At 43.5% G+C, this 22686-nt stretch overlaps 2 protein-coding genes across 2 annotated transcripts; one reads left to right on the forward strand and one right to left on the reverse strand.

The window, feature by feature from the left end:
• Positions 1-8690, forward strand: LOC119461070 (cAMP-responsive element-binding protein-like 2). Its single transcript, XM_037722249.2, has 3 exons — positions 1-150; positions 4437-4709; positions 6511-8690. Exons 1-3 carry the CDS (start codon positions 106-108, stop codon positions 6616-6618), a joined length of 426 nt encoding a protein of 141 aa, XP_037578177.1. The 5' UTR covers positions 1-105; the 3' UTR covers positions 6619-8690.
• LOC119461069 (stromal cell-derived factor 2) lies at positions 8347-22650 on the reverse strand. Its single transcript, XM_037722248.2, has 6 exons — positions 22501-22650; positions 21675-21781; positions 21328-21410; positions 18660-18799; positions 15597-15678; positions 8347-14883 (listed from the first exon to the last, which is right to left on the reverse strand). The coding sequence occupies exons 1-6, from the start codon at positions 22637-22639 to the stop codon at positions 14709-14711; spliced, it is 726 nt and encodes a 241-aa protein (XP_037578176.1). The 5' UTR covers positions 22640-22650; the 3' UTR covers positions 8347-14708.
• Positions 22651-22686: the final 36 nt, after the last annotated feature.

Raw genomic sequence — 22686 nt, forward strand, 5'->3', positions numbered from 1 at the left:
AGCGGCTGAAACCCTCCCAAACATCTGACGAGGTAAACAGATGCACGTTGGCTGCAGAGATGTGACTGCTTGAGTGCGGTTGCTACTCAATATGTCACTCGGATAATGCAGATGGAAACGGACGAATACGACTTCCCCTACGTCAAAAAGGCGAGTATCTGAAGTTTGAATTCTTCAAAAGATAACTTCTATAGCCAAACTGGCCATATAGTGATGGTATACCTTCGGTTCCTAAGCGTGGTTCGCCTGAACGGTTTCTTTCTCTCTTACTTGTAATACTGAATGCTTTCAGGTACTAAATACTGTTGTGCAGTCGCTTTACCTTCGCGAGTCACTTCAATGGCGAAATTCATGCTCATTTCTTTTGTCCAGTCGCTGTCAAAGAATGTTGTCATGTTGCCGTAGCAGAATGGCGGATCTCCTTGCAATGCATGCCGTGACATGCTCGCGCTGCCATTTTGGATGATCATTCGCGCTTTTGGAGGTCTCACGCTCAATCTGCTGCGCGTGCGGCACATTTGAGGTCTCAGTGCGACCTGCGTTCAACTGTTGTCTATGCGATGTGTACATGTCCTCGTGGATCGTGAACTTTTTTTGTGCGTCCCTAAATCTGTTTTCTTGGTCATCTCGTATTACATTCCTTGAGTGCCCGTATGCATCGCTGTTTACGTTAGCCAGTTTGTTTTACTGCGACCGGCCGTTACGTAAGGATATAGTTGGTCGGTGTCAATCATCCATTCTACTTATGCAATCCCATTCAAAGAACTTGTTTTCTCTACTGAGTCTGACTCCTGCGTTTCCCTAGCTCCTAGGTACTTTTTTCAGGCCACTGCATCCGGTCGATCCGGTTGCGGTGGCGCAGTCAACGGCGTACTGTGCTACTTGCTACCGGAGTGTGAAGCGACCGCGTACGCATACAAGCACTGACGAACAACCTTCTTATCGCCATCACTTTCTGCAGAAGTGAACTTTTATTGTATTTCCTGTGTCTGTTACTTTTAAACATTAGATTGCGCTCGTGACAGAGGTTTTCTATCTCTAAAAATACTTCCAGTCGCGTCTGGCGCCTTCCCAGCTGTTTAGAATAACGCAGTTCCGTGTATCGCGTAGCTGGTGTAGCTGTAGCTCTCATTCTCAGTATCACTGAGCCTCGCGTCGCACGAAGCGGCTAGGCTCTTGAGAATCTGGTGACAAGACGGGCCTGGTGTCGGAGCAGTCGGAGTCGCACTGTCCCTAGCGGCAAACGCCTTCTCTCTCTCCCTCTACCACCACTGCGTGCGACGGTTGCGGTCAGCGGCACGTAAGTTCACGCGCGACGCACACCGCTGCCTTTGCTGTTGTGATCAGAATTTTACTACTACCACTGTCTTTAGGACGCACAGACGGCTCATAGAGCAACGTCCTCGAACGAAAGAGATCCTACACTGAAGCAACTGAAGTACGTATGTATATCCATCGTACACGGCGGTGCGGCGTACCCATCGGTCGGGCCGTGAAGAGTTCGTGCTTGTTTTTGTGTGGCGGGTTTCGTTCTGCGACGTATCTCGCAGAAGCCACTCCGCGAGTTCGTCGGCTCGCCGACGACGGTACCTACACAGTATTCGCTGCTCGATCGCTGTCCTCTGCATGTCAGTCGGTTGTACAGCCGGATTAGCGAACGCAACTGCTGACGTGCCGACGTGCATCTGCGTCATATTGCGCGTGACGCCGTCAAGGCTCGGCTGCGGTGGGCAGGTCGGTAGGGGCTGTAGGTCGGCTTCCGTTGGCCCAACTTCATCGTCATGGTGCGATTGCCAGCCAATTAAGTTTGGTACCGACCACTGTAGTGATGATCAGGACACGCACCGGGGTCGAAATCTGCTACGCACTTGCTTGTGTGTGTCATTTGCAATGCCTCAAACGAACACCAAATGTCTAACTTCTTTAAAACTTCTGAATAAGAGGACCCTGGGGCCCTTCCAGGGAACTGGTATACATAGAGTGGGTTTTGACTTCTTAAGTAGTAGTGCATACTTTGCGAGTTGCTTACTCCGCGAGCCATAGAACTAAGATTGGCTTATCAGTCTGACTCTCTGTGGTGAGATAAAGTGTGCAGACACTTTTGCAGCGTGAATAACTGCTAGAACTCCCTCCAGAAATACACAAGAAGCTACTGACTTGAAGCCAGTAGAACTTGGAAGATATACATTTTCTCCATGTGCTATGCTGAGCCCTAGAAACAAGCGTGTTTAACTGTTGGAGAAAGCAGACTGTTAAGGACACCAACCATGCGGATCGACTTCTTGGAAATATATTGTGTTAAAGAATCTTTTTTTTTTCTTTTTTTAAACTACTGATTATGTGTGTGTGATACACTGGTTATACCATAGCACAGTACGTGCTAGACCTTCTTTTCCAGATGCTATGGAATGGTGCTTATATTATTTGCTACAATTTCAACTTTCATTGAGGTTTCCTTATCCTGACATAGGAAACACTTTTGTAGACATGGCATATATTTGCAATATGTAGTCGGACTGTATCTAATAATGAAAGTATAGACTGGCTTCATTCACATACCCACGCCAAACTGGCTTATTGCTTTTGAACTAATAGCCCTCCCACTTCTATAATTATACGAGAGAAAGCCAGCACAATTTTGACACTTCTCTTTTTCAATTCCTTTTCAATGCATAGTGTGCTTGGATCTCCTGTCCTGCTACACTAAAAAGAAAAAAGTGATTGACAATGACATAAAAAAGTCTCACAATGCATAGAAAATAGAGCAGATAGACGTGCTGTTCCCCATCGTTTTATGCTCTCAATCAATGTTTATTCCTATAAACGTTAACTACATTGCCGAAGTTGCTGCTATGGGCACCCACAGTTCATTCCAGTGACATCTTTTTCAATAAACATTTAGTCGAGACTCGGCTGTGCAATGGCATAGCCAGATATTTTTGTCGAAGGGGTCACCTACAATACCAGATAAGGGGAGGGCACCTGCTCGGTTTGCCCCTCTCAACGCCCCCCCCCCCCCCCCCCCTGGTTATGCCCCTGCAGCTGTGGCATTCTGAGACTGATACCTATTGCTCTTGACAAAAAAAAAAGTTATTGAATATCAGTGAAACTACACTTGCAGCAACTCCCATTGTTCTTGCACCTTTGCTGTTGCATTCTTCCTTTTTACGTCCCCCTTCTGTGAGCAGTGGGTGTTTGTTTATCTTGTGTAATGAACCTTGCCACATGTTCGATTTTAAGACTCTTGCTGCCGTATGTTGACACCATGCAGAACCAGGCGTGCATTACACGTTAAATTTCTTACTCCGTGCTGCAGAAGTACAGCATATGCTGCTGACTTCTTCTCAGCAACATGGCGACATATTTGGACACTGAAAATGGCTACTTTCAGGATGCGAAATCAGACCATCAGATTAATTGAATCGCAAGAGGTGGAGCACTTGAGTTTGGCTGAAGCCACAAGCTGGAGTTGGCATGTGTGAGTTGTCTGGTTGACTGGGAATGGGATTCAACATGGTCACACTGTCCATGCCGCTGTTTGTATTGCCACCTATAACATAATTTCAAATGTGTCGTTTATGTTTGCCTTTCATCATTTACTCTAACAGCAACAGCTTAATTAAAAAATTTGCAGGACAAAGCTTCTCCCAGAGATCTCCAACCACCCTTAACATGAATGAATGAATCTACCATATATCCACACATTTCCTAATCTCATCACCTTATATATTTCTCTGGAGCTCTCTACTACCATTCCTTTCAATTTGCGCACACCCTGCTACCTTGACAGACTACTGGTTATCCAGGGTGGTAGCCAGGAATCATTTTCGGGAGGGGTTGTGCAGTGACAGTGGCGGTCATTTTGAAAGATTTATACTTATTGTCACATGTTAATCAAGCACATTGCTGACATAAAATAGTATACAATCATATAATTTATATATTGAAATATTATATAATGACACGTATATGTAAGCTTTGCTGTGCTCTGTATCGTGGCAGTGATAATTTCAGGGAGTGTCACAACCCCCCAACCCTGACCCTGGTTACGGCCCTGTGGTTATCTGTTGAATGTGTCGCACGACCAGCTCAGCTCCGCTTCATCCTCTTCATCTCTACAAAATGTCATCTGTAGTCGAACCTCGATATGACAAATGATGGGATATAATGAATGAAATCTATAAACATCTTGCCAATATCAGCGAGTGACAAATATATGCTTATCAGATGTAACGGCGGTATTTTTGTGTCTGATGCAACTTTATTATGAGGTATGACTTCGCTCATGTTTTATCCCTAATGGATAATGGATAATCTTTCAGTCAGTATCTTAACATTACTGCAATTATTTTCCTCTCCGTCGCTCACTATGTGGTATTTACCTGCAATGTTCCTGTAAGACCATTGCTCATCTGTGCCGTACCCGTCAAATGCAGGAGAGTGCAGAGGAGGAGGGCCGTGGTGGAAGACGGGGTCGGCGTAGCTCGGGCAGCTCCGTTGGCACTTCGGCGTCAGGGGGAGGAGGGCGCAGCAGCAGCGGCGGCGGCGGCAGTGGAAGCAAGCGGGGTGATATGCGAGCCAAGCTGGAGCGCAGCCGACAAAGTGCACGTGAGTGCCGGGCACGCAAGAAGCTGCGCTACCAGTACCTCGAGGAATTGGTGGCCGACCGGGAGAAGGCCGTGCTGGTGCTGCGCCACGAGCTCGATTTGGTGAGTGCTGCAGGCTCCCTGACGGTGCCACGTATTGTAGTGGTTCTTGATGTTCATTCTTGTCGACTATGATAAGATATGTAAAATTAACGAACTGACCCCCCCCCCCCCCCATTAAAGGCACCCTCATGCAGACACCATTGTTCTCACCGCAGTGATAAGTACATGCAAACTCACTTCTTTTGTGCATTTTAACGCCAGACGTGTGACATACGAGTAACTCTGCAAACAGGGCTGGTATAATGTAATGATGTTTTTTTCACTTGATTCTATTCCTTTATCATCATTCATCACTCATGGCTGGCCGATCCTGCTGATAATATCGTCGAAGCACGATAAATAATAGGATCATTAGATTATCCCAGCGCAGCTTTTCTTTGTCATTCTGTTCATCGTTTCTATGCCCCAAGCTGTTTGGAGACAGCTGATAGGGGCAGCTGTCTCCAAATCTACTTTAATGGGGATACTTGCACTGTTTCCTTAAAAGTATTCATGTTGACTACCGTAAAGCTTGCGCAGATGTCATCTTGACGTCGTGAACATTTGTGTTTCAGTGACATGGTGTGACGTTCATGTGAAACAAGCATAATTTAAATTTATTTGGACACCAGCACAAAGTCAACAGAATGGGCCAGAAAAATAACCATTATATATTACAAATATATGTCTATGCAATTTAACAATCGGCACATGCTCCTGCTGGAACAAAGGCACTTGTTGACATGTTTCTGCTACTCATTGGGCAAGTGTAGTCTATGCTTTCGTAAAGCAAAACCATTCAGTGCATGAACACTTGTGCCAATCGTAAAGCACCAACAGTAGTGATAAATAATTATAGTGCAGGCATATTTCTTTTAACCCAATATCGCTGTTCACCTTAAAGCTGGATGCTATGTTTGTTGTTGTGAGCAATATCACCATAGTAAATGTGAACACACAGGTGCCGCAACATGCAACTCCAGGGTAAACGGCACTCAAAAGCATTTTTGAACATAAGTGTCCATCTTGTAAACAGTGCTGCTATGCTACAGTGAACTGAAAGGGCCGCCATTAATGATGGAAGCTGGTTTTCCACCTGGTATTGAGCTGTGGTTAAGGTTACCATAACAACAGGATGGTTGTAGTGACAAGTCGTAGCAACGACCCTCAAGGACAAGTCGTAGCAAAAGACAAGTGAAGTAGCACCTACTGCTGTTAATTGTTCAATTAAGCTCTCTTTTAGTGGCCCTTTATATCTTGCTTTTCTGAGTGCACATAAAGATGCTATGCTCCTCTTCTGTTGTGAGGTAAATGTCCCTAGCATTTAATGTACTTTTACATGTAGAAGTAATAGACCTGCCAGCATTTTGCCAACTGTAATTTTGCATCATTTTACAAAGCAGCTATGTTAATTCTTGTACACCTGAAGAGAATCCCAAGTAGAAAAGATGACATCTTTGCTACCTAATGCAAAAATGGAGGCCAGAACTGGAGGGCGAATGATAGCTGTTACTTTTGCACACAAGCGTGCAGTCAATGTCACATCTAAACTGAAGACACCATAAGTGCTTCTTTGTGTTTCTCGTGGAAGGTGCTGAAGATGTTTGATTCGGTGCCCTGAATGTGCTAGCTTAATGCGTTTTTAATCTAAAGCATTCACTCTCTGCGCCTTACAACCTGTGCTCGTTAAAGTTAAGCGGCCATGGATGTGCCTTCATTGTTCAGCTTAAGTTTTACAACATCTGCAGTAAGCACATGTATATCTTTCTTGCTGGAACAGCTGGCAGTGTAAAAAATAGTATTTTCGTTCTTTGTGTTTCAGTACCAACAGTACTTCAAGGAGATGGACCAGGGCAACATTCCCCAGGCTGTGCTTGATATCCTAGAAAGAGAACACGAAAACGAGAACGAGCAGCAAATCCCACAATAAGGATGACGCAGCGAAGCCTCGTGGCAACTTGCTTGCATGACAGTGTTGGTTGATTTGAGCGAATTGCAGCAGCACAGTGAGCATGTTCAGGCAAGGATGAGCTCTGGGTCATTACTGTCCTTTGGTGTGTGTTACTGACATCCACTTTGTTCACCTGGAGTTTCATACTGACCGGCACGAAGGACACATGAAAAGTAAGGAAAGAAAATGGGTGTTATCTCCTTTCATGCAGTCGGTATGGCAGCACCATTCTGGCTTTGTTTTGTTGCACTGTTACCTCCTCGCAGTGTCCTTCGTGCACTTTAGTATGAAAGTATACCAACCGATGCAAAACATTTATGTTGCTTATGTGGAGTGCGCTGCACCATTCTTTGTTTCCTTGCTTTGCATTGTTTTTACTTTTTTTTTTCATTACCAAAGCAATTTGCTGGAAAGCCATTCCAGTAGAAACTGTGATTGAAACGGTCCCCTAATTTTCTCAGTAGTGAATATATGACGTGGGTTCATTAGAATCTTTGTCCATTATGTCAATAGATGACTTGTGAAGACTTGTGAAGAAACAGAGCCACTAGAAGCATCAGTGTTGCAGTGGCTGCATCACTGATGCAGCCACCTGTAGAGTACCTGTACCTGTACCTACAGAGTACCTGTAGAGCCACCTGTAGAGTACCTGTAGAGTTACCGATTACCGGAAAGTCATGACAAGGGTTCGAATACTTCTTTAGAACTTTCAAAAAGCAGGGATGCAACAAGAAGCCAACTAAACATCCCAGAGTTAGCTGCAGTCATATGTGCAGTGGCTTTGGTTTCTTTTGATGAAATCTGTTCTTGACGAATAACTTATTATAGCACATCACATATGCAGTGCAATCTATCTAGTGTGGTTGTTGCAGATTTTGAATCTTATTTATTTGTGCTGTTGAGCTGGAATGATACACAAGTTGGAAAAAAATAAATCATAATAACTCTCATGTCTAATTGTTTTTTTTTTTTCTACTTTATATTTCATTCTGGCCCAGTCGTACATATTTTTGTGAAAGCAAAAAAAATCTTGCAGAGCAATATTTTATTTTTCAGAAAAATAGTACCAATAGTTATAGAATCATATTTACTGTTGTTATTGATTATACATATAGCACTTTATGAATGCGATATTCCTTCTTTCCACTGCTGTGAGACAGGGACATTGTTCGCTTCGTCATGGCATTTTGCAGTCCCCCAGGAACGATTGGACCCAGGGATGGATGTCTCTTATGTGATTATGTAGAACTCTTTTTCATCGTCGCAGTCATATGCTCGGCAACATATGGCAGTGCTTGTTCTTCTTATATAGTGTTATACGGTGAATATGATCACACGATGCACAGTGTGTGATTGAGACATTTGTTGGTTATTTTTACAGCATCGCTGTTTTCGTGCATCACATCTTTGCAAGAATCAGATGCATCAAGCACTTATTCCGTGTTGCGTTGAAGCTACTTTGTTGTATTCAAAGGACTATAATGTTCCTCTGTTATGTTTGGTTGCAGCAGGTATTGCTTTCTTGCTTTGCTCATTGGTGATAGTTCTTTAAAGATGAGCTGTGATATGTTACTACTAATGATCTTTAATTATGTTGAGTTATTGAGGCAATAGAAATTATTTGTATGCAGAGTTTTAAATTTATGCAGCTAAACTTACATGGTCAATGAATCAGTACCAGCAAATGGGCTGGAAAGCACTGCTTACTTTTTTTTCACTGGCTGTTTGACTTTATTGTACAGTTCATTATTGTTCTTGATAGAGGTATGCATCTGTTGCTGGACCACTCAGCAATTTGCATCATGCTTGCCAGTGTAGCAGATTATGCTTCGCTGTTCTTTTCTGTGTTGGACAATTGTCAAGAAATTTTATGTTGGGTGTTTTCTCTTTTTTTTTATTAATCCAAAGACCAGTGTGTTATGCAAAGAGCAACTCTTGGCACGTGAAATTTCAAACACTTCCGGTGCGATGTCATTGTTATTTGGCTCCTGTTGCTGCTGTTGTGTGAATGGAAAGGTATTGTGCAGGATTAAAAGCTTGATTGATACCAACTCTTTTTCCATGTTTTATTTTCAACTCTCGCATTAGGCCTTGTGCGATATTGCAATTTGACAAATTCACGTCCTGTTAACACTATTCCCATCTCTGCTATCAGAATTCACATAACGTGCACCTTGCTGGTTGTCCTGTCAATACTATGGAAAAAAGAAAATTGTGCATGTCCAATGCACATGTTGGAATCACGTGAAATGAAGCTTAATGAAGTCACTGATTAAATCTTATACAATTAAATGTGATGCGTAAAATTGTGTTTATTTTCATGCTGTGCAGTGTGTAACCTCATGCAAAATTTCTATCTACGCACTACACGGTTCGCAAGCTGCAAAATGGCGCACCTAATCAGATGGATGCACAATGCAACATGTTGATGCAGCAATGTGGTTAGGACAAAGGCAATGTATAATGCTTGTTGAGAAAAGAATGGTGGTTAGAGACTATGCATGGAAAATATGACATATGTAAATACATTTTAAGGATTCTATACACCTTAGGTTACAGTAGCACATATCAAGTTGCATGTACCAAATGGCCAAAGAATGGTAGGCCAAATTTAAGAAATTCAAGGAAGCTGTTGAGTATCGTATTTCACTAAGAAATGTGTATGCTTTAGAGATACCTATAAGCTGACATTATGTGTGCAGGTTTTATGTCGTGATTTAATATTTTATTACACAGAACGCAGGAGGGTTAAAAGATGCTATTTTGTGGATCAATACCTTACTATGCATCATAAGCCTGTTAGCTGTGTCCTTTGTGGTGGGATACCAACTGACCGATGCGTAACTAGGGGGACTAGGCAAGCTGTTAAATAAATAGATCTCTTGAAAAAGCTGTGTGTGTTGCCTTAACGCATGCTGGACTTCTGTGAGCAAGCATCAGGGCCTGTTCAAAAACAGGGAAGGTGGCAGCAACTACATTGTGTAGTTCACTTCTAATACCCAAGTCGCACAGGGCACTTTTGATTGCAGTCGAGCCCAATCTGGATTGAATTTCTCTTCGAAAATGCCGATGTGGCACTGGTGTGACACTCCAAAAAACACCTGTGCAGACAGCGCAATGCAAGCGGTAGAAAGATGCACATAAAGGGACTCCATTTTTACCCACCCATGCATATTCAGATCACGTAGAAATATTTTTGTGTAGAATTGTCTGATTGCCCAGTGTTGTAAATGTGACAATAACATACGTAGATGAATTAGTAGATATAAAAGCTTTTTTTTATATTTACCAGTGTCTTTTTTGTGGAAGATGCGGTACACTGATAAACAAGCCAAATCTGCACTTTTAGAATGCTGCTTGCCAACCTTCGGGTTGTAGTACTTTGTGTGGTCTGTAGTGCTCTCGGTAACAAAAGAAGTGACAACACGGTAATGCAAACGCAAGAAAAGATGGCATTTATTGCACTTTCTATAGAATAAGCCGGCTCGCCAAAATACAAGGAATACTAGTTCCTCGGTGGAACACACTGCCAAATCGATGAAGTTCGATTCGCCACGCAAGGATTACCAAGCGAATAGTTTGCCAATGCCCGACACAAGTCATTTGCAAGTGCGGCCCCGCGAACGGAAGCGAGTCAGAGCGATTGTTTTCCCATGCCGGTGCCCCTCTTGGAAGCCAAATGGGAATGCCTCCTGCAGGGTTAGTCCCGCGAAGCGTGAAACATTAAGTGCAGACTGATAAAGTATTTCAGAACTGTATCTTCAGTAATTTCAAGGTGATAGGTTGATTATTAGATGATAAAATGTAGGTTGAAGATTCGTTTTTGGAATTTTGCGCCGAAACCCCAGCGTCTATATGTCAGTGTGATGTCATGGAATTGAAAGTATTTTCCGTATTTGGGCCGTTGTGTGCTCAGTAGAAGTTCTAGGCACTAAGTTCAGTTTTGGGGACTTTTAGAACACACTGTAGTCCATCTTTGCTGATAAAAAATTATCTAAGCTCAAACAGACTCCGCCAAAAATTTTTCACGGCGAGCTGGTGACATAAGTAAGACGGCATCACCACCGGTCTTGTTTTAACGCGAGAGCGCTAAGGGACACGTGTTGCAGAAAATCCGGTGTCGATGTCGGCATCCGTGGTGGAGAAAATCATCCCGAACCACTCCAACCGCGCAGGCCCTCAACAAGGTGCAATGTTTTTGTGAACAAAAATTGCATTTCGCACAGTGAAATCCGTCAGAAAAACAGTAAAGTACAACTTAATCACAACCTACAGACATGGTGGCGTCGATTGTAATTTGAATGTACGAGAAAACATAATTCTGTTACGAGTAAACTCAAACATAAACTCCTTTTCCAGCATTTATACCATACCAACAGCGGCGTGCTCAGATAGGTTAGTTGCGAAAATCCTATCCAGATGGCACTCGCATCATTGGCAGGAACGCGCGAAGCCAAGGAAGCCGCAATTGCGCTTGGTATAGCAGCATCATGACACAGCTTCATAATATCGAACTCCATGTCAGCTATTATAAGTTACATGCAAGGGTCGGCAGGCCCACGAGCCTCCGAAATACTGGGCGAACCGGCTGGCAAGGTTACGCTTATCTGGATGCCGGCCCACTCTGGGAATGGCGGGAACAAAATGGCCCGAGAATTAACCGGGTGGTGGAGGCATGTCCGGGACCGCTACCAGGTGGAACGACACCCAGTCACAGCTACGCTGAAATTATCACCGCGTACAGGGAGGACCGGCGGATATATCCACCGCTGGATTCTTCCCTTAGTAGAATGCAAGCCACGGATCTCCGCAGGGTGCAAACAGGAACTGTTATGTCCCCCAAAATTCTATCTTATCTATCCAAAGCTGACTATAATTTAAAATGTAAATATTGCGACACAGATCCAGCCGATCAGCATCATATTCTATGGGGTTGCAGGAATAATCCTACCCCAAGAAATCTCCTGCGGCAAGCTCCTTCACAGGAGGCGTGGGACTCCATACTAAAATCTACTAACCCTCAAACCCAAGCCGGGCTGGCGGACTCGGTGGCGAAGTTCGCGGCCAGCTGGACGCCACTCTAGCCCCCTCTGCCTGATCTCGGCTCCCCCCTCCCCTTGTCTTCAATAAAGTTTATTTTCTCCTCCTGGGTCAAGCGCGCGCATCGGGGCAATAGCAAACCATTCATAAAATAATAAAAAAAGGTCCTAGGGCCTTCACATTTTAATATAACACGCCTTATATTGCGCCTGGGAAAACGTCTTCCCAGCAATGGATTTGTTTAAAAGTGAAGCCTACTTTAAGGGGATCGGTGTAAGCTTGGTCTTAGTAAGCTGGCTTTCCTAGGGCCTCCATGGGGCCCGATAACACTATTGCGTTCCACTCTTAAAGGCGAAGCTTAAGCATCCTCCAGATTTTTCACTAGGTCTCTGGGCTGTGACTTGTAGTTTGTTTTATGTAAATGTTATTCCAGAGTGCCAGGTTAACTTCCCAGATCTGCAGTGTATCTATATAAATGATGCACAGTTGTAAGGTGTTGCAAGTTCCACATGCTTGAAAACTTTTTTTTTTAGTAATTATATCATGACTGCAGCCTGCACAAAGATTATGTAAAATAGCTCCACTACCAAAACTGCATATTGCTCAATAAAGTCCTGAGAACAATTAAGGAAGAGCAATCGCAGCATAGGTCACACATGCATTAAGTTACAAGATTCTGATTGAAAGGTTCATATTCAGTATTTTTCAATTCAACATTAAGTCAGGAAGCTGACTTCCTAAAAATAGTTTTTTTTTAAATTTTCGTTTCACTTATACAGGTTTTGAAAACTTTTCTTGGCTGTCATAGTGATAGGAGAGCTCCCTTAGGTGCACCAAGTGTTTCACATAGATAAGACCAGCATAAAGAAATGAACACATTTTCATTCTCAACATCCTGCAGCTGCCACTTAGGTGTTTCAGTTACTCCTTTCAGTGGAAAAACAATTGTGTGAAAAACAATCTATGTGAAAAAACAATTATGCAAATCCAACCCATATGTTGGAATCTGAGAAGCGAAGCGGTTAAATAAATGCCATGCAAATGATTATGTTCTATGAAGCTTTTTGAACAATCGCCATTACCTGCCTGCCAGTGAGGACACACGGCGCGTGACCCACCACATGATTGCGCATTATACCGTCTCTGGGATTGGCCCCCTTTGCTATGACAGTGTGCTGATTAGAGCAGGTCGATCCTGCAGATAGGGCAACAGTAAATTGCATTTTATACTTGGCGAAAGAGCGACCAAGCAGATGCACCAAACCCTAGAAAAATAGGCATAGAAAGGGTTGCTTTATGAAAGGAATTGTGCTCGTTACGACCTATATTTGTTGCAGTGAGGATATTTATGTACTATTTGTTTTATCGCCAAGCAATTCCGTAGAAAACAAGGCCAGCAGCCAGGTTGCCTGTAACGGTGGCAAAGATGGTAGCGCTGTGCTGCATTCAAGCTATTCAGCAAAACAGCAGCACTCAGCCATGGCCAGGAAAGTCGGGGAGTGTTCACAAATAAAGCTTCGCTTCAAAACTGCAGAGGGCCAATTAGAGGAAAGCCCAGAGTGTTGTCCAAAGCATCAGTGCCTGGGGCAACAACAGCAGCATTATGGCAGGAACAATAACGGCTGCGAGAATCCTGGGAGGAGCAAGAAGGGTCATAGCTTCTATCAAGGAAATGAAGGATGTTATGATTATAACATGATACTGTGATGGCTGCAACAAAGGCTGGAAAAAGTGCCCTTGATATCCAAGTTACAAAACACAGTAGTGATAAGCTAATATGGGTAAAAAAAGAAAAAAAAAACATTACATTTGTTAATTTTGAAATACTTTATTAAACACGTAATGTAATGTCTTGTGCTTGCAAATCATTCACGCATATGGCAAGTTATTTTCATTGTGACAGACAGACATTTCGCTGAGACATGAAAGACAGGTTGTCATTGAAGTAGTCTTCTAAATCGCCACGTGAAATGTAAACAATAGTAGCCATCTTTGCAGCACTGGTCGCAACAGTGTGTGACAAAAGTGAATCTTAAACATCACAGCATACTTGGGTGGTTACAGCGAGTGACTTACAAGGTTCTGTGTACTATATTGTATAATAAAGTCCTGAAGAACTGTTTTTCGACATGTCCCGTGCAGCAGCAACTTGATAATGACTGGCAGCTGCCACAAGCCGGACGAGAAGGGAACAGTTCCTTTGATGAAAGGTGCAGCGAGACGAGAACACAATTTGAATTGCACATTCTGCGAGGCTTCGTCTCTTCATTCCATTCCTGCTTGTGACTTGGGCAGTAACACCGGTGATGCCAGCAGAAACACTGCAGGTCTCGTCAGTTTGTTGCCTGCACTAGCTGAGCCTGCCCCGCATGGGTAGCAATGACCTGAAATACAACCTACAGGTGAACCCTGCTGTTTGATTCGGAGCAGATTCTTCTGCTGTGTGGTGGAAATGTGTTTCCCGCTCATCCATACAGGAAACATTTTCTATTTGTACTGGTTGTCCTGGATCAACTTGATTTGCAGTGGATTGCTCTCTCTTGCTCTGCAACCAAGACGTAGATTCAACAGGAAGTCCTTGAGCATGTTGCATCGCTTATGCTGGCTATGCATGATAACTTCTACTGTGATCCAGCCCAGGGCATGGTTTTTTTTCCTTTGGCAGGTCTGGACTTGAAAATCCGAGTGGTGTTCAGGCATTAGCTCCAGGATTCCAGTTGCTCCTCAAAAACAGTCAGTGGAATTTGCCAGAACACTAGCTTGCATTCCCTGTACTGTAGCTTCAGTCAAACAGCAAAGACAGTTCGGTGCAGACGCTTTTGAAATCATTAAGCAGATGCCAAATGCTGAACAGAGCATTGGGAAGCGGTATGGAGCGACACAAACTGCTCTGCCCAAAGGCAATGTGGGCACAGACCTGCACGAGGCGGGAATGCAGCTAGTGCAGACCAAACTGAAGAGGCCCCGGAGGCACACTGGAAAGTCCATGCAGTGAAGAGTGATGTACAAGGAGGGTAGAGAAGGGGGCATCACAGTTCTGAGTGGTCATGCAGCAGTCGACTAGAAGATATCTCTGCCGTTGGCTTAATGAAGATGCCCTCAACACTCTTCCATTGACAGGAGTTGTCTGGGTAGCTCAGCCCACATATTTCCATTTGGCCTCCTATAGGCCGCCCATACGTCTGGCCTGAGGTGCAAAGCCACCTGCATAATGGAATGGAGAGAGATGGTTGAAAGAGCTCAAATGCATCTGTCCATACTACAGCGTATATAGTATACTATGAAGCATTTCCCACTTCACATTTGCTAGTGTGTGTGTGGCACCAGTGGGATTCATTTACAGACATACAGCATACTATAGGAAAAAAAAACTAGCATGAAATTTGAATGCTACAATAAAGACGGTGGAGCAAATGCTTACCTGCAACTAGTTCTTTATTCTAGAAGTGACATCCATATATACAATACACTGCCACTCAGTCAAGCGAAGATACAGCGGTAAATTGACAACACAAATGAATCCAAAGGCATTTGCCAATCAAATCCAATTTCCAGGTTAACAGATGTGTCAAAAATATACTGTGGACCATTGTGTTTAATGTGAAATGCCTCAAGCAATTCACATACCATTGTATCCTTACTTTTTCCAAGTACTTCAACCTCATGAGACAGTGGTGTGCAAGATTGCCCTTAGCATAGTGTGTAGGCACGTGAAAAAGCCTGCTGCACGTGAACATAAATGTGCTACGTGAAGCAAACATCTCAGTGGCTGGCCGTTTGCAATGCCGTACCCAGGGGAGCTTATTGAAGAGAACAGTATCAGTGAGGTTCTATTGTGAAGACCTTTCCACATGACAGCTATGATTTGAGACCATGAGTAAACACCTTAGGTGCTAGGCATGCGTTACAATACTTACGCGTCAGTGTCAATGTGCTTGAAGCGCACTGGTGAGCCTCTTTCCCAGAAGTCTGAGCTGCAGACTACAGTCCAGTTATCACCTGCATGGAGAAGACACTTATCAGTCATTTAATCAAGAGTTCAATGGAACACTCTCGTGAGGTAAAAGCATCATTAGTAGAACAGGTTAACGGCCAATGTAGAAGAAAAATTATGTTTCGAGACTTGTACGTTGCATTTATTTTTTTACATTGGTGAGTGACCTGTTCCACTAATAATCAGTCATTTACTGTTGAGTGCACAATGCAAGCATCAAATAAAAGGAGCAGCACTAATAAGTACTTTCACGACAACCTCAAGAAAAAAGTGATAAAAATTTTGAAACTGGAAACTGGATATGTCCTACTTAATGAAACATACACTGCAAACAATGTTGTGATTACTACAAAGCAATGTACGTAATTTGTTTCCATGATCTCTCTTTCAAGTCATCTCCTCCCAGATCTCGTGTAAGCATCAAGGAAGGCTCCCTTCACATGTGTCGCCTGATGAAGTTTCCACAATGAATAACTACCACATGCACCCGCACACACATGTGGGGACACTGTTGATGCACATTACACATTGCAATGCCTGTGACATGCAATACACGTACCTAAGCACAACAGCAAATTCTGCATACTACTGCAAATTTACAGCCTTGCTACAATTGTACAGTTCTTACTGCAATTAACACCTTTGTTATTACTGGCCTTTGAGCTTTGCACACTCCCATCTATACCAGTTACATTGGTCAATTACAACACTATGGGGAGCCCCTTTTCCTGCTGATACCACCACTATGGATATCCTTAGGGAATCAACGGAAGTATGTATACCAGATGTTTTTAAAACTATACAGAATTTTTAAAAAATTGTCTGTGGCAGATAGTACAATTCTAATCCTTGAACTGGAATGCTCAATGAGGTGGACATAACTTTCACAATAAATTGAAATGCACAGTTGACTAATTAATCAAGTTTCACTAATTAAGCTTTAAGTAACTACTTTATTGCACATTAGCAATTTATGAATTGTAGCCAGTGAGTTTACAAAGCATATCCACTTGGAATGAATTCTGGGGATGGCACCGGTTTTGAGATATTGCCATCAAACTTGAGGCAAAAATGTACTGTTGTTCCAATTACATTTTAAACAAAATGCTGTTTTTGCACTTGAGTGCAAAGATAACAGGAATGACAATGTATTTAGTCACACACTTTAGAAATGGATATCTTGGAGACGGATGTCATCTGGTGAATTCGTTCCGAGTAGATACGCTTTGAAAACTCACCAGCTACAATTCATAAACTGCAATATGGGCCTTAAACCAATTAACTAGGAACTTAATTAGGCAATATTGTTAATTAGTAGAATCAGCATTTCGATTTATTGTGCAACTAATGTTTGCCTCTGAGTAATCCAGCTCAAGGACTAAATTGTGCAATCTGCCACAGGTGATATAAAAAATTCTGCATAGCCTAAAAAAAAAAAGCCTGGTATAGTGCCAAGGCATCGCGCGGCAGAAGAGAAGACGGATGTTCCTTCTGTTCTGCGTTTTCAGTGCTAGCAACAGTCTCCAGCGTCATGCACTTATAGTGCTCTAAGAAATCATGCTTTGGCGCCGTTATGCTGTACAGAGCGCGTGGCAAATTTGGGAATTTTCATTGGTACATGTCCCATTTCAGGATTTTCAAAGTTCCTGCTACAGCTGAATACCGGGATACAGTGGCAAATTTCAGTGCTGGTGACAACAATGTGTGGCTGGCTTAAAGGTTTTCACAGCGCTGCCAACTTTCTAACACCACAATTTTTCCCCGCCAAGGCATACCATACAACAGGACAATGGTCAAGCAAACTCTAGTTTGAATGCACTGTAACCAGATGCCACTACCAGCACTGCTGTTCGTTCAAGTTTCTGACCCAGTTTTGCACAAACCTGGTATTGCTAGAGTGTGTATGCAGGCCAAGACACAATGCTAGACCCACTTGGTGCCTTGTGTGGGCACCTATCATTTCGCATTCATTATTCTTTATCAGGTGCACAAATAGTATGCTGGACTTTCGAAATAAATTGCCTTTTGTTTGATCTCTAGCAGTTTAGATGTGTTCTCTCATTTATCTTTTATGCATTTGAGCTGTAACTCATGCTGATGTGAATGCATGGTAACACTACACTCAAGCAGTGCATGATGGTCATGCGAATGCATCAAACGGAAGGAATGGAGTAATCAATCAGTGCCTTGAAGCTGCCCAATAAGCGGCAGCTATATGCCTATGCAGTTCCTCAGACTGAAGCCAAAGCTACAAGCATATTGGCACTGTTCATTAGTGTTTAATTCAAGTTGAAAGAGCCTAACAAAACAACACCAAGCACTGTAGTTTAGAATGTCTTAGAGAGCATGTGAGCTTAAAAAAATGTCACACCATATGATACATACAGCTAAATGCCTCTCTTCTGTGGCACAGCATCCATGTTATCAACTCTCAATAATTGCATAAGAGCTTCCCAGTGTTTCAATGAAGCACACTGCACAAACTGTCCTATAGATGAATGTTTGAAAGCATTAGCTCAGTACCAATTAAGATTTTTCCACTCAAACATGTGTGAAAGGCTAATAAGGTCTCATCGGGCAAGTGCCCGACTGATTTGAATGAAATTTGTTGCATATAAGAAAAATTGGGACATCACGTCTACCAGTTGCTGAAACTTCCATTTACGTGAATTTATAGAGATTGATGAAATTTTTGAGATTTCACTGAATTTTACTAAAGAGAAAATTTTTTCTCACATATTGTAGTTTTCCTCAATTTTTATATTTAATGGTTTAAATAAAGGCTCTGCTTTAAACAGCCACTAAAATTTCACTTTTATTTGAAATCGAATGCAACAAGTTTATTCAAATGAGTCCAGTGGCACTTATCGGAGCAGTTCTAGGTCTCACACTTATATGTACAAGGAAATAAACCTTTGGCCTCAAATAAAGCTACCTCCTTACTCATCTGTGGTGTGCGCTCTACTTCAGAAGTGTGTGACCTCACCGGTGTCGCCCTCGCCTCCATCGCCAAATGCGCTGATCTCCTGGTTGTTGGACAGCGGAGACACAAAATGGTGGCTGTGCAGGTTCTTGTGAGTGACCAGATGCTCCAGCCTCACTGGTGACCCACATGGAATTGGATCCCTGCAATAATGTACACTGCTGTCAACAAGATCCCTTGTCTCACACAAACATGATTACATCAGCAATATTACAGCCCTAGCTGCCATGGGGTGCTGCCCGGTTCAAGCTGATCACTGAGGGGCTGGTGCACAATAGCTCAAAATGGTGTAGTATGGCAATATTCATTGTTGAAGTTGTTGCCCAGACTGGTGCAGGCGTACAAAAATGTCACAAGGTTCACGTGGAGAGAGGGAGAAAACAAGGAAAGGCAGGGAGGTTAACCAGATGGTCATCCGGTTGGCTACACTCTACGGGAGAGAAGAGATGAGGGATTGAAAGAAATAAGAAAAAGGCGAAGGCAAAAGGAAAGAGAGTTCGCATGCACAGTAGCAGATGCAGGGTGTCTACAGGCATCTTTTCAGGTCCACTGATTTTAGGAAAGTCATTAGAGGGGACACAGCATTCTGGATTGATGATGAGTGAGGTGCATGACCTCACTCATCCTCACTTTGCCTCTGTAAAAGGCCAACCGTCCAGTTGACTAAGCGCACTCCGAAGAGACTGATGAATGCTGTGGATGCTGAAGCAGGTGCAGTGAGAGCAGATGTGTTTGATGGTCTCTTCGCAGTTACAGTGGTCGCATATGGGGAAGTCTACCATTTCAATAAGGAAGGAGTATGAATTTGTGAAGGCTACCCACAGCCATAGGTGGCACAGCAGGGTGGTGTTGCACTGGGAAAGGACTGATAGTAACTGCAGCTGCAGTGACGGGGGTCGTCATTAGGTCATTGCAGGTCACAAGGTATTGATAAAGTCTTCATAAGGTTATGATGTCGTCATGAGGTCATCGCCAGGGCTACTGCAAGAACACGGTGACAAGGGAGGGGCATGCATGATCTGTATGTTGTAGGTCACTGCAGGTCACAACGTATTGATAAAGTTGTCATAAGGTTATGAGGTCGTCATGAGGTCATTTCCAGGGCTATTGCACGAACACGGCGACAAGGGAGGGGCATGCATGATCTGTATGTTGCAGTTTCATTTATGTGTTCCTTATCAGCACATATGCAGCAATGCACTGTATGTCATATTCTGTTAGCTTCACATGGCTGTTATTAAAGATTGAGCCCCTCAGTTCCACCTCTCACTCAGTGCACTGTAATACAGTTTTCAGGTATGAATCAATTTGCTTATGAAAGCCTTGTGGCTGCCACAAGTTGAAGAAGCTACAACCTTGTTTGCTCTGTTTCATATGGAGTGCTGTGGGGGCATGAAATTCTTCTTTCTGGGGCTTTACGTGCCAAAACCAGTTCTGATTATGAGAAATGCCGTAGTGGAGGGCTCCGGACTAATTTTGACCACCTGGGGTTTTTTAACATGCACTACAACGCAAGCACACAGGCGTTATTGCATTTCACCTTCATTGAAATGCGGCCGCCGTGGCCGGGATTCGATCCCGCGATCTCGTGCTCAGCAGCGCAACGCCTTAGCTGACTGAGCTATCGCGGCGGGTCGTGGAGGCATGCAATAAGTGGGATTGTAAAATCACTCCACGCATTTCATTGTGAAGTTGTCCTGATCAGCAGTGATGATGATGATCAGTGTGCGTTTAAGTCTTGTCTACGACGGCTATAACATTTAAAGCTTATGCTACATTTAATCATGTAATGTTCTTAGGTTTCGTTTTTGTTCCTAATATGTGCAGAGCTCTTTTCAGGTCAGCATTTTGACTAGAATAAAGACTCAAAACTTCATCTCTAAGAATAAGATGTGCTTTCGCCACCAGTACATCACAAAAGTTAATAGTTAAAAAGCAAAGGCTCTGATGTTAAAGGAAGAGACCCTTAGACCCTTCAGGTCACCATCAAAAGTAATCCCACAGAACTGGAACAAGTAAACAAATTGCTAAAATTTGCATATGGTCTGTGAGTGCCCTAGGTTCCAGATTAACCCACTACATTTGGACCAACACGGCCCCAGTCTTATGTGAATACTTGGATGTCTGCATAAGTTCCTTTTCGATGAAGAAGACCGGCTCGTATAATTTAATCAGTAGTGTGCAAGGTATGCTGAGCAGCTTCTTAGGTACAGCATCTTCCTGAACGTGGTAAGGGCAATGCAGAAAGCTGAGGATGAAAGAATAAAAGACCCAAATGCAGTGCAGTGGTGCGTTATGGATCTTATGTTGCCAAAAATACCAACTAACACTGTCTTCGACTTTTGGCCAAATGCAGTCTCTTCTTTGGTAATGAAGTGCTGCCTGCCTGCCATGAGAATTTGCAAGGAAAGCATACACCTTCAGGGACAAGTTATACACTGTTCGTGAAGTTGGAATAACGAATCCAGTGCTCCTGTTTTTTGATGGCACAAAAATATGGCATGACATGCTTACTATCTACCCTTAGGGGTTGGCCAGGTGGCGGTGAGCCTTACAATAGCCTGCACAAACCCAGTGAGCTAAAACAGAAAGACGACAAATTGCACATACAAGTGTACAAGTGCGCCTAGGCAAGAAGTGTGACATGCTGTGGCTACTTTGCGATCCTTACCCACGCAGGCAGGCCTTTTCACGCTTGCCTTTGACGACCCAGTGGCTGTTGTTATCTTCTCTATCCATAGTTCCTGTGACAGACTGTGAAAATGCAAAATGAAATGTTGTGATTAACCGACTAATAAACAGCATGCAAACTTAATTAGAGAAGACAGTTGGGCTAGTTGGCGCTTATTACAGACTTGAGACATCATTAACTAGCGCGAAAAAGGCAAAGGATGATGGCAAGAAGGACAAAAGTCAGAATGCTAGACTTCAACTGAACGCAACAACGAAACATAGGATTCACGGGATGGGCAAGGATTCGTGGAGCATGCAAACATACACAGCATGCGTACAACTCACCTGCTGACCACTGCCAGAGCCGTATTTTATGTCGTGGGAGTGCAGGCGCACTTGGTGCTGCTGGTTCTCCAGCTTCAGCACAGAACCGCATGTCACATACTGTAAGTCTACAAGGTGCGGAACAACAATTAGTGCGAGTGTGATTGATTGACTCTCGCAAAAAAGAGAGAGAGGGTAAAGGAAAGTGAGATTCTTCCAGGGCTGCGTCGAAATTCCTAAGCTGCTGCTGCCACGCGAATCTCACTACGATCGCTTAACGTAAATAGTATAGTGAAGTAAATCACAAGCTACGGAACAGCAACATAGCTTTCGAACAATGAATAGCAGTTGCTTGGAGAAAATTGTTGAGTGTGCTTGTGTACTGTACACTAGCTGCCTAAACGTGACACGTAACAACGTAACCACGTCACAGACTACGCGCGCGTACTAGACACAGCAGCTCTTGTCCGTGCACGCTTTTACAGAGACTAGCATCTGTAGGGTAACGTGACCCGCTGAAAGGTAGCACGTATTTCGTTGGACTAAGCAAGGTGCCCGAAACCTCTCAAAATAAATTCAACACACAGCACAACCAGAACTGCGCGCCAATCGAAAGTATATGCGTGCGAATTCTGTACAACTGAAGCAAGACGCGACTTCGCGAGCACGCACAAAACACAGCAGTCGATGAACCGTGCCATAATTTCCTATATTCGCTGCCCCACACTTTGCGCAGAACACGCGGATACCAAATTCAGAGCGAATCATCAAGTAACGAAACTTTTCAAGTGGGACCGACGAGATTCATCCACGTTTTGACACACGAACTGTAGGACGGATCACTTACCAGCGCACACTAATGTTCCTAGTTGCACCAGGGCAATAAATAACAGAGATATTTTGCACCAAAACGTAGAACGCATTGTATAAACCACGGAAATAGCAGAAGCAGCAGCAGCAGCCGGCGTCCACCTCCAAGTTGCCATCACGTCTCCTCAAAACACACGTCATCTCTTACAACAGCAGTATGAAT

The sequence above is a fragment of the Dermacentor silvarum genome, chromosome 8 (assembly GCF_013339745.2).
Source record: "Dermacentor silvarum isolate Dsil-2018 chromosome 8, BIME_Dsil_1.4, whole genome shotgun sequence".
NCBI classification, from domain to species: Eukaryota; Metazoa; Arthropoda; class Arachnida; order Ixodida; family Ixodidae; genus Dermacentor; species Dermacentor silvarum.

What these genes read in the sequence shown, in the direction of transcription:
- LOC119461070 (XM_037722249.2), top strand. Translation starts at nt 106, where the DNA reads ATGCAGATGGAAACGGACGAATACGACTTCCCCTACGTCAAAAAG. An exon ending in ACTTCCCCTACGTCAAAAAG is followed by an intron (nt 151 to 4,436) that starts GCGAGTATCTGA and finishes CGTCAAATGCAG; the next exon opens with GAGAGTGCAGAGGAGGAGGG. An exon ending in TGCGCCACGAGCTCGATTTG is followed by an intron (nt 4,710 to 6,510) that starts GTGAGTGCTGCA and finishes TTTGTGTTTCAG; the next exon opens with TACCAACAGTACTTCAAGGA.
- LOC119461069 (XM_037722248.2), bottom strand. Translation starts at nt 22,639, where the DNA reads ATGGCAACTTGGAGGTGGACGCCGGCTGCTGCTGCTGCTTCTGCTATT. An exon ending in GAAAAGGCCTGCCTGCGTGG is followed by an intron (nt 18,800 to 21,327) that starts GTAAGGATCGCA and finishes ACATTATTGCAG; the next exon opens with GGATCCAATTCCATGTGGGT. An exon ending in AAGCACATTGACACTGACGC is followed by an intron (nt 14,884 to 15,596) that starts GTAAGTATTGTA and finishes TCCATTATGCAG; the next exon opens with GTGGCTTTGCACCTCAGGCC.